The sequence below is a fragment of the Numida meleagris genome, chromosome 12 (genome assembly GCF_002078875.1).
Source record: "Numida meleagris isolate 19003 breed g44 Domestic line chromosome 12, NumMel1.0, whole genome shotgun sequence".
In the NCBI taxonomy this organism is placed as follows: Eukaryota; Metazoa; Chordata; class Aves; order Galliformes; family Numididae; genus Numida; species Numida meleagris.
Window position 1 is genome coordinate 12,298,219 of NC_034420.1, and position 12,735 is coordinate 12,310,953.

Genomic DNA, 12,735 nt, shown 5'->3' on the forward strand with positions numbered 1-12,735 from the left:
CTGTCACCTCCTCATTTGCTTCCTCAACCAACTGCTTGCAGTCAGAATTTTCTTCTGAAGGGTTCTGCTTCTCGGTGTCCACTCCACACACACTCCATTGAACTCAGCAGACAAAGAAAGCAATGGAGGTAAGGAACATTTGTTTCCCTCTTACCTTTTTTATGTATTTATTTTTGGACTATGACAAGAGGAATGAAGAGGGTGAGGTGAATAGCCCTTGGTGTGACATGCATACTTCTGTGTAAGTTTCGCTTAAAACTTGGCGCCCCCTCACCTCAAAATAAATGGCTTCTTTCTTTTACAAGCAAGACACAGGGTAGAAAAGTTCTATTTCCTGCAGCACCTGAGTGTTGCTGAGGCAGGAGCAAAGAGCTGCACAAAACTGGAAGTCAAGATAATATCCTAAACAACTGTGTGATGTTCAGCACCTGGAAAGAAAAGTTCTGGCAAGGCTGGCTCTAGAAGCAACTCTGCTTTATTTCTTATGCACATTATAGTGTAATCAAAGATATTTTATAGGCCAAGACCTTGGAAAGAAATAGTAGTTCTAGGTTCTCAGGGATCGCCTGGTAATTATTCTGAACAGGTCAGTAGATAATTAGCTTCTGACCTTTGACTCAAACTTCCTATAGAAGGAGCAATGTATTTTCTCTAGGGCTACAAGGCCCATGCTGCATCTTAATAGTTACCCTCCCGATACTCCATAAATTATAATAGTGACAAGCCCATGAAATGCAGCAAGACAGCTCACAACTCAAGTCAGGTGTCATTATATAAAACATGAGACATTGAAAAATATTAATAAATCAGTACTGCTAGGGGAAAAACGACCATCCATTCTTTTTTAATTCCTCTTCTTCAGGGATTACCACCTTAACCTGGTTCACACACCTGAGACAGGAGTCAAATACACTCACAAGAAGACCTGAATGCTTCACTCAGCAAGCTTTTCACACAGCCTTCTGCATGCATACAATCTGTCGTGCATTCATCTAACCAAGGGCTTTGCATCACTTCCCAGGACTCCACAACCACAGACCGGCTATGACTGAACTTTCTGTGGAGACTTTCCACCAATGATAAACCAACACAGCCCCTAATCTTTTTGTCAATAAATGCATTGCCCAGGAGAGTGAAGATCAAGAAGGATCTCTATAAAAGCAGGGAATGATGTAGAGTAGGGGTCTTCATATTTAAGACTTTGAGCCTAAAGTTTATATATGGCCTTACAAGGAGGGAAATAGTATGGGAATTGATTGAAACAGGGCAGCCATCAGACGCACCACACAGCTACTTCAAATGGCCGCCTGCACAGTCTGTAGGGCAGGAGGAAAACAATACAGCAATTCTGTTCAGGCCACTTCTACTAGAAGCACTTGTCATCCCAAGGTGCAGCTCCCAGTAAAGAATCGTACAGAAACCGGGAGATAATTTTATAAGGATCCACCACGCATGATGGAGTACTTCATAACCAATAAGCTCCAGCACAGTGACCAAATACAGCTTTATTACTTTTTCTAATAAAAGCTGTTTCTATTATTAGACCTCTCATTTTTTAAACAAATTGAAAACATTCTATCACGTGACACATGGTCTGAATTTCAGCCAAAAATCACTCACTCACCCCACAAATCCCTCACTTCCACATTAACTGGCCTCTTTACTCCACCTTACTCTGCAAATATTCTGCAATCTGCTGAATTTCCTATGCAGAGCTCTCCACTGGATGTTTTCCACAGATCCTCTGCATATCAAAACAGACCTTATCAAACATTTTACCAGCATTCAATTTTAAACATTGTCATGGTTTTATGATTTTACGGGCGTTTGGCCCGATTCCGTGACAAACATATTTTTGGAATTATAGATAAGACGGACATTTAAATTAGTTCCAGTGGATCCTCTTTCATCTGGATATCTTTTCAGCAAAATTCTTGACTAATCACTTTAGAAAACATTGCAGGAACATTCTAGGGTGTTATTTTACCAGTAATTGTGAAAAAAAAATGCCACAGGCTCTTGAGTTTCTAGGAAATTTTTTATTTAGTTGCACTGTCTTACATACAAATAGTTTACTACACAAGGAAATTAACAGGATATGAATGTACTTTTTAGAATACTTTGTAAAATTCAGTGAACTTAAAATTCAAATCTGTTTTTCATTCTTCAGCATCAAAAAAGCAAGCATTACTACTGCAGCAATTTGAACCTCTGCCTTGAGAAGCACAATGCAAATACTTGGGGCGCTGTCTCTTCATTAGCTATTCTCCAAAGAACAAATTGACAATAATGGATTTAGTATTCCCATGATACTCTGAGTGTACTTTACTGCTGTGCTAGCCACTTCTTCACTGAAAATTCTGTAGTGTATCTGGGGAAAGAAGGCAGTGTGTGTGTGTATGTTCTGTTTTCAACTTGAAGGAGCTTACCTTCATATATGGGTTCAGTAACAGAATTTTAACAAAGAAAAGAAACTGAAAATGGCTCTGCTGTAAAATCCAGAGATGGAAATCAGAACAGAGCATGAACAGAACCAACTTGCAGTTGTGAATGAGACTTTGGGTGAATTATCCAAATGGGGTGTATTTTCATTTAGTCACAGAGTGATTTCCATGGCCTTAAGGCTTTTCCCTTTTGTTAAAATGATAACAAAGGCCAACTATCAAAACCAAAATGAACTCACAGACTTCCAGGAGCATTGAAAGATTCATTTTCTTCACAGAGAAGTGAAGAAACTCACTTACATACTTCAGGGGGAAAGAATCAGTAAGTAACCATTTGAAGGACGAATTGACTCTAAAGGAATCTGAGGGAATAGGTTCTCCCTGACTCTCACAGGCAGAAAAAGCACAAAGAAAAGAGGAGACAGTTAGAAAGTGGTTTCTTATTCCAGCCATGAAAGGCTTGGACCTACTGACAGACATATCACCTGAATATATGTACACTATTTTCTGTAGGTGTGCGTGCAAAATAACAAATTTAGCAAGTTCAAAGCATTCTGCACATTCTCCATAGCATCCTACCAAGAAGGCCTGATCTGCTCCTACTGCACAAGAGATCAAGAGAAGAGACATTGAAACAGGCTTATAGCTACAGGTGCATTTCAGCAACTCCATTCTGGATCAGATTTGGTCTTTCATTGGCAATTAATATATACCAACAAAAAATGCAGTGATGTTTATTTTTTACAAGCCTCATTCTGACCAATAAAGTTCTCAAAGCTTCAGACACGAAAACTGAGCTTTTGGGGGAGAAAACAGGCCAGGTGTTTTCTTGTACAATTGCCTTATACAATTCACCTGATCACCCTGACCTAGACTGATGAAAGGGATGAGTTGAAGTAACTAGAGAAGGCAAAAGAGTTATTTCACAAATTCTTTGCCATGTTCCTGTTTCCATTTCCCTCAACAGATGCCATTCATTGCATCACTCATGATGGCCCAATCTTGATTACAGTCATATCCTGTTCCTGGTAATCACCGTTCATAGAACAGCCAAACATAACACTGAAGGTTAATATCTTGTATAGAAAACAAACATCAGAAGCCAGTTATCCCTAAACACTAATGAAAAAATGGAGAAAAACAGAAAAGCCACCAGATACACTGCCCGGACTATGGAGGCCTAAGTCATCAATACTAACTGAAATGTTTGAATCACCAGAAGGAAGGATAACAATCAGAGTCACCTGTAGTGAAGACAGTAACAAGATTGTGATGATAAAACAGTTAAGATCTAGCCCTCTGTTCTAGAACAAGCAGCCACAATCCCAACCACACAACCCCAGCCACTTCCTTTTTATTGAGGTAAGCCTAGAACTGCACAGAACAAAGTCCCATCTGTTGAGTGCTGCACTGGTGACACTCCGCTGTCAGGAGCTGCAACATTTAATCATATCTTATGATGAAAAGAATCTCTCAGTCACAGACCAGAAAGATGACGACACAGAAGCTACCCAGACAACTTTATCCAGGACGAGTTTTACAGGATTGTAAATGTTATTATTAGTTTGTTTCAAAACGAAACAAAGTGAACACACAGCAGGTAATTCTGGCTTTAAGAGCCTCACTGAGATTACGATGAGTTAAATTTTGTCCTGTTTGAATGAGTTCCATGAGGGAAAGGCATTTTGTAAGTGCCTTTCAAAACCATTGGACTCTACTTGAAAAATAAGAGACCTGGCAAGTAAACCTTCCCAAACATCACAAAACACTGAAGCAAAATCAAGCAGAGAGCTAAAACCCAGCCTATGAGCAAGCCAGGGTGAAAAGTCCTGCCAACCAATACCATGGGGATCCTTGTAGAAGAGTTTCATTTGGGGTTAGTTGGCCGTTTCTTGAATCAACTGGGTTAAACCAGAGAATGAGTACTCCAAAGAACAGGAGCCAGCTCTAACCACACATGTAAGTAGAATGTATATGGCACTGTTCCAAGACAAGCAAGTAACAATTGCCTTGGTGCCAGGAGGAGATACAAGAGTATATAATCTAGAGGCAGAGGCAGATATCTTAGTCAAAAATGAATAAATAAAATAAATCCAGAAGACACTCTGGATAACAGCAAAGCATGTGATATAAGAAGTGCAGGTACATTTGGGGCCTCCATAAAAAGACTTACAAAACTTACATCTCTTAAATTCACATCTCTTGATTTTATTCCCTGTTCTAAATTGTTTGAATGCCCAGGCTTGCTTCAAAACATCTGTTGTAACCTTTTTTTTTTTTTTTGCCTTAGTTTCATCAAGTGCCAGAAAAAGCAAATAATACTCTTATTTCTCTCCAGTAACAAGAAATGTTCAAGGACCAGCAGAAGAGTTCCCAGACCTGAACAAAACTCTCAAGTCTACCAACTAGCATCACAAGGAAGGGGAGAGCAAAGCAGGTAAATTCTTCCCCTGGGAAAAAAGCAGTTTTGCAGCCTCCAGCAGGAACAGCTGTGAAGCATCGTTGTGTTGTACACACACACACACACACACATCTGCTTTCTCAATCTTACGCATAGCCACCCTACCGCCCAACCCAAGGCAGTGCAAGGAGAGCAGGTGATTGGGAGAAAAGAAGGCAAGTCTGAATTCCTTTGTTATAAAGATGAAACTTACAACCAAGGGAGAAAATCCCATGAGCTGGTCAAACCTCTTACAGAGCCAATTTCTAAGGGAACCAGAGGGCTGACTAACCTGAAGATTTAAGGCACAGGTGCCAAGAGATGTTTTTGCCTTCTGCCCTCGGTCCTGCTTTCCAATAGAAAATACAGGGTAACACCATTTCCTTCCTAATCTGTGGGTCCTATTAGCATTCCCAGTCTGGAGCTCCTCCTCTCGGCTGTCAACACAGTGCGGGCTGGAAAAGAACAGTGGCAAGAGGCTTGCCCATGTGGGGATAAATATCAGCAGAGAAAGTACAGTGAGGAGCCAGCAAGCAGCAGGGAGAATGCTACTGCACACAACTGCACAGAACCGTGTCCCCAGGAGTAACCATGAACTGAAATCAGAGCCTGTTATTAATCTAGCTAGACACTGAGACCCAGTAGCTGGAGTAAATCAGATTCATCTCCTTCTCTTCAATGGATAGGAGCCAAGCAGATTCTTTTCTTCCCCTTTTCTTTTGAATGATAACCCAGGGGATATTTCTGTATGTTTGGGTAAACAAACTTACTGGTTTAAAACAAATAGAAGCAGGAGATCAAAAACATCAGGTTAATTTTGTCACTGAGTAACATCCTTTGTGATACAACACAATATGAGAAGAAAGACTTGGGTAATTCCTAGCCTGGGGGACTACAGTACTGGTGAAGCAAGCAGTCTGTTTCACACACCCCCACCCCACCTTGAGGATGGAAAGATTCTTTGAATACACTGGAAAAAAAAAAAAAAAACAGCTAAAAAGGGGTTAAAAGTGACTCTTTCTTTTCCACGAGGAGTTTTACAGAGCGCAGGACAAGTAAACAAAGTAAAAGAAGAAAAATCCCCTTACACTGGGACAAAACAGAAGGGAAAAAACATTCTATGTGATGTAGGAGAGCTAAGTTTTTATTTAAATATTCAGAAATTAATGAGAAGCAAAGCAGAGTTTCTGACTTACACTGTGGCTAAGGAGCCCATTCCTCCCTCCCAAACAACCACACTCAGCACCCTGAGAACACAGCAGGAGCCCAGGGAACCAGAGCTTTGATATTAAACTGCTAAACGCTCCTTACCTTTCCCAGCCTTGACGGCTCTGGTGTTCACCAAACCTCTTTGAAAAACCACATGCGAGAAGAAAAGAAGAGGGAAAAAAAAGGAAAAAAAAAAAAAAAGGAAAGAAGAGAAACAACAGAGATGATCCTTAAAAGCCAACAGCAACACATAGCAACTGCTACTCAAGTAGATCTTCCACGAGATGGAGACTTAAGGCACATTACGCTTGCCATGCCAAGGGAGATGATTTCAGAGACTTCTTAAAAAGACAGTGATTTGAGTTAAAAAAATGGAAATAAAACAAAACGTATCAGCGCTTTAAAGGTTAACATCCTCTGCTGAACAACATGCGTTTATCCAACCACATCCTAGAGTAGTTTTTTCAACCCTGAGACCAATGAGCACAGCTAAGAGGAGGGCCTTGGGATGGTGGAGAGGCTGAGTTACCCCCTCCTTTCTGCTTTGCCTCCTCTCCACCACCACCACCCCCTTTTTTTTTTTTTAGTTTAGTAAATTAATGCAGCAAGAAACTCCTAAGATCTGGCAAGCCCTAGCAGGGGAGAGAGGGCAGAGGGGAAATGAAATGCATTAAGAGGACACTGAGCCACTTCCTTTCCGAGCGCAATGGGAGTGCTTCCCAAGAAACTTCCCCTTCACTCCCCTCCACTCTGGCCCTGAGCAATGGGACATCTTCCCTACAGCAGCAATAACTTATTCGGGAGGAAAATAACCCAGGAAGCTGGAATCAACAGCAGCCAAACGGCAAGCAGGAAAGCAACACGACCGGGACTGCAGCACGGCTTCACACTGACAAATTCCTGTGGATGTAATTAGGAAGACACTCCGGCTAACAGCAGAGATTAGAGCCTCGGGTTGTTGAGGGTCGCCCCCCTCCCATGCAACCCCACCACCCCGATGGCCAATCTACACCCCCTGCATCTCTCCCACTCGCCAGCCTGATGTCCGGAGCGGGATCCCGCTGAAGGGAGATCTCAGTGCGGGAAGCCTGGTCCTCCGGCCCCGAGCAGCACTGCAGTGGCGGGGCACAGCGGAGAGGCGGGCCAAGCTAAGCCAAGGCTACGCCGGAGCGGAGCGGAGAGGAGCGGAGCCGCCGGCGGCCGCGGAGCGCCGATCACCGCCGCTGTCCGGGGTGCTGAGCCGAGCTCCGCTGAGCGCTGTCCTCGGTGCTGAGCGGGGCCGCCCTCTCTGCTGCTGTCCGGGGTGCTGAGGGAGCCGCCCCGGCCTTGCCCCCGGCCCAGCCTGTCTCGGGAGGGGTGGCTCGCTTCCCTCACCAATTCTCCCTAAGTGCCGGGTTACTTTATTGGCCAACCCCACCGGCCCACCCCTCGCGGAGTACAAAATAAACACCACAGCGAGAGCTGGAAAAATGTGCAACGTCAACGCGCTCGGAGTCTACGTGTGGGAGACGATCGTTTTCTTCAGGTAAGGCTCAGCTTTGCGGGAGGAGTGCGTGCACACCGGGCTGGACTTCCGTGCCCATCTCGAGCTTGGGGCACAGACCCCAGCACGGTCTCGGCCTTAAGACAGAATTGTTATGCCATTCTCGAGCTGCCTTTTCCCCTCCTTTCTGTTCCCCGAGATTAGATATCCCAGCTCCCCGGGTTCGGGACTTTCCGTAGCTTTGCGAGTTCCTCTGTTTAATTAGCACCGCAATCTCGCTAACCGCAGTGCTGAAAACACCGACCCCGGCTGGTTGCAAAGTGACAACTAGTGGTGGATGGGAATGCTGCACTTGAATTTGCCCGGGTAAATATCCCCACCTCACCCCCTCCCCATCCTAAGATTGCGGGTTCAGGTGAGTTCTGTGGGATGCTTTGGCTCCTCAGCTCTGTTATCTTGCGATATCGTGGGCTTCCCTTTCGAGGAGACCTCACCCTATCACCCCAGCTTGCTCTGCTTGCAGTCACTGAAAGCAAGGAAGTAATCATCTTCCTACCTCAACTTTGCTTTTCTTTCATGTTGTTTTTGACAACTTTCACTTGTGGAATCTAATCAAAAGCCAGAGGGGTCACTGGGAGTTTTAATCCAATTATACCTGTTATGGAGTAGCTGAATTTTGACTTTGTTTTAGGTGCATTCTGTTCCTCACTTAAGGGGTAAGGTAGCAGAAGAAGCAGTTTTACCCTTCAAGAATTGCTTCCACTCCACCTCTCCTTGCAATGCGTTTATGAAACAGACAAGGGAAAATATTGGAAGGGGAAAAACTCTTCCCATCTGCATGAATGGTGCAGCCTGCTGTATAGCAAGCGATAGGTGCCAGATGTATGCAACTGAAAAAAAAAAAAAGCTTTCATGACCTGAACTACTCATCAGTCTTAGATTTCATTTTAGTTACATGACTCTTGTTTCTACGTTTCTGACTTTTTTTCATAGTCTCATCTTACAGTTTTTAAAGGGCAAGAACAGACATTATTTGTATGTACATCACCGTAGTAATACTTCTTATTTTCCAAATAACACTAACATTCCTGCTGACACTGGACAGAGCTTTCTAGCTTGTGCTCCCTTTCTCTAAGAACACTAAAGTGTTTTCAAACATTAAAATCAGGATATCTCCCCTTCTCTTATGATTCCATAGGAAATCAAAGACAGCATGTATTCAAATCACTTAACAAAATTTATCTGTTAAACCAAGAAAGAAGTTCTGGAAATAAGTGAAGGTATATTCACGTATACCTTCTTATTATTCACTTATACCTTCTCATACCACTTATTAGTGAGAATATCTGAAAAGCAATGCACAACACTCAATATTTCAGAGCCATTCTTTCCCGTGTTATTCAGTCGCAAGTGAATAAGCAGCACTACAAAACACAGTGGGGTGAAATAAAAATATACATATCTATGCACAATGAAAACTCTTGATTAACATACAACGTTGAAGCAGAGATAAAAAGCAAGGTTAAACAGCACAAGTACTCTGGAATGCTCTCCAGAAAAGCTAGAATACAAAAGGGGGAGGAAGGGGAAAGAAAAGAAAAAAGAGTGCATTTCCAGACTTGGTTTTCCGATGGCTGTAATATTAAAGCCATATCTCCCTTGAACTACCTGCACAAATAAAATTGGTACATATTTGTTTTGCCAGTCCTGTTCTATGATGCACACTGTTATGCATCACTCTACACATCTGAGTACCCACAGATTGTCAGCTCAGTTAAAGTCCTAGACATTCAAAATCTCAGTAAAACAGCACATTCAGGTTCTAGTGTAAATGTTTATGCTGTTATAAATCATATATATGCATACGTATATACATCTACTCTGCATTTGACTGTCATATTGCATACAAAAGGTATGCAAGATGAAGCCCTCTTTGAATATCAAAGGTATGCAATATCAAGTCTAGTATACTTGAAATAAGTATTTAAGAAAATTTGATAGTGTTTAATTGCAGGAAGTCACAAAACCAAATTGTTCTCTGTACTGCAATCATTTTCCAAACAAGAACCAATTCAGTAATTCCTGCCTGAAACTGACTCTAAACAATGCTTTTCTTCCCACCCTCCATCCCCCTTCATGTTATGCCTTCCATTTATTGCAGGCCAAAAATCTACCAGCCTTTCTAGTCTGGGAATAGCTTTGCTATTTCAGTTTCAGTAAGAGAAGTTTATTCATTAATAGTCATTCATAAACTTAGCGTGCCAATTACTCAAGCACTCAGTCATGCATAATGTATTTTTTTTTAAAAAAAACAACACACATACAAGCTGATAATCCAATAATCCATAATAGAAGTATTCATTGCTTAAAATTACAGAGTATACCACACTTCATTGCCAGCCTGTTGAAAATATTCTGGAAAGAAAATCCATGCTAGTATATACACTACAAAAATAATAAAAGAAAAATCCGAAGTCCCAAAAGAAAATGCAATACAGCCAACACAAGAAGTCAGACTAGATCTGTAGATCTGTTGCTTAACAAAAGTGTCCTTTGCCAGGCTTTTAAAAAACAAGACCCCGTGGGAAAGAGTAACAGCTGGTGTGTGAATGCAAACATTATGGTATTGCCAATGTAATATTTGTTTCTGTTACAGCCGGGGTGTTTTAGAAGGAATTTGCCATAAGCAGCTTATTCCAACACTCCTTTCTTTATGGAGAACATTTCCCCTTTTGCTACCTGTCTTCACAGACTGCAGCCACATAGCTATGACTAAGACATTTACCAACAACCTGGGTAGAGATAGGGATGGAAGCTGGGTTGGAGTGGGAGGAGAAACGGGTCCTCTGATACTCAGACTGCTTTACCAATTCTTCCTTACACATCTCTGGAGGACAAAATAATATTTCTTGAAAATAATAATGGATTGGACAATATTTACACAGGTTCTTCCATATGCCCTCCTTACATCTGTGGAGATGCATATAAATATTCTCCCAAGGTCTAACTACGTACACTACATCTTCGTACCCAGTTCAGTTGGGAATTCCTTCATGTAGAGCAAAACACTGCCCATGCCCTGTGATGATTTTACCTGGACTCTTTGCTCTGTCATAGCCTTTTAATGGCTGTAGTGACCCAGAAACACTGCTGCAGAAGCCTGAGGTAAAAAAGATAAAAGATGGTCAAGAACTCGCACTTTACCCAAGCGGACACTGTCCTGTGAGGCTCTGAAGTGGTTTGTGCCTCATTCTTACCCCTAATCGCTCTTCTGTATGTCAGGAACCAGAAGCATGACCTTCATCTAACCAAAATGAGTTAGCTCCTTCTGGGTAGGGATCAATCAGCTAGCAGGAGTGATTCAAGGCCACTGCTCTGAGAGATTCACAGGCTCAGACACTATTGGACTGCACTACTAGACTTTTCCTATTCCCTTTGGTCAGTAACAGAGCTCTTCAATTTCAGCTTTTAAAATAAGAAGATACTATTGCAATACTATTCTTACCTTTAGAAGAAAAAAAAAAAAACTGTTTTGCTTTTCACAAAGTAGACTTTCAAGTAAAATAGGTAATTTGAGATGTCCCGATTTCAGCTCCTTGAAAATGCAACAAAATGGAAGGCAGGGGAAGAAAAGGACAATGTGTATGCTTTTCCAAACCTTCTGCTATACCTCTGCAGTGCTAGATAGCACTATAGCACTAGATAGCACTGCAGAGATACCCGTGAATGAAACATTAACCAGAGACTGACAGAACTGCAAGCTAAGCAATGTAACAAATATTGTTAGTAGATAAAGAGTGGTTTATTCACACTAAAGTCTCCTAGAAGTTGTGCTTTTGACCTGTTATGCCTCTTCTCTGAGGCTGTCAGCTACTCCATGAAATAAAAATGATTGAGCAGAGCCTTAGACTAGGCAGCTCTAAGGATACTCTTTAGCTTCTTTGATCTGCAACCTATGATAGCCCCATTAGAGACCCTGCTAAAACAGTTACCTATTCAAGGTTGGAAAACACGATGAGGTAGATAATTTTACCTAGAAGACCTTATGAATCATTCAACAAAGGAAGATAAATTTGTCATCTCACAATAGGTGCAAAATATTTGGGACTCTGCCTCCCACAGGGATTTTATACACATTTCCATCCATCCATAACAATTCACTCACAAGTAAGACAAATTAAAATATGTGAAATATTTTCTAACTCACAGTTTGATCTTAACTTTTCCATCCAATCAGCTGGCTTAAAGAGCCCAAGACCTGCTCTCAGCACAAAAGAAAGGCTCCACATGTGTAAACAGAAACTTTCCCCTTTTACATTGGATGCAATGAGCAGGAGAACAGTAGATAAGCAAGGTGATTAACAAACACATCACCAAAAAAGATGCTGTCTCTCATGCATTAAAAAAATATCCTACAGCTCTGGGGCACTAGTGCTGTGCAGAATTTAGATAATGTAGACTAGTTGTCCACTCCTACTCCTGCTGAAAATTACACTACTCTGCAGAGAGTCTCATTGGCAGAACGTACCTTTACTCTTCAAATACACGATGGGAGATGCTTCTGGAAAGAGATCTATACATAGAGGGAATAGTACACATTGGGGCATTCCATCACATGAATCCTCTACAAAGAATTCCTTTAAGAACAAGGCTTTGTGCATGTGATTTTGGCCCTCCTCTCACTCCTCTCATGAAAGAGATGTTGGAGATACTTTGCTTGTATGAAGCAAGTCAGTAAAGAGCCTTCGACACTGTTTTAAGTGTCTCAGATTTGATAGCAGAGACTAAAGGCTAACGCCTTCATTCCGTTACCCACCAAGTGACTCAAGTCAAAAAGGATAGCACTTGTAAGCAGCAGCACGCAGCAATTCTTCTGTTCTTGAGCAAACACTTCCCTTAGTTAGATGAATTTTTTTTAGCCAACAGACCCTTAGAAGACAATCTGAGCAGAAAAGGATTCCAGCATCTGAATTAGGATGATAATGCGTCCAAGATTAAATTACTTTATTATTCCAACACTGACCAATGATCTGTGATAGAAAACCAGCAGAGAAGCCTGTTCTCATTTCATTCTAACACGCAGGTTAAAAGGGCTCTCCAAATTTCAGTATTAAGAACAAGATGTCAGACCACCTAATGAATATAACTGCTATTTAGTT

General features: G+C 41.8%; 1 protein-coding gene across 1 annotated transcript in view; it reads left to right on the forward strand.

The window, feature by feature from the left end:
• GLRA1 (glycine receptor alpha 1) overlaps window positions 7,563–12,735 on the forward strand; it is a 37,474-nt gene continuing 32,301 nt past the window's right edge. Inside the window, 1 exon segment of the mRNA XM_021410850.1 lies at window positions 7,563–7,618. Coding sequence (XP_021266525.1) covers window positions 7,563–7,618 — 56 coding nt within the window.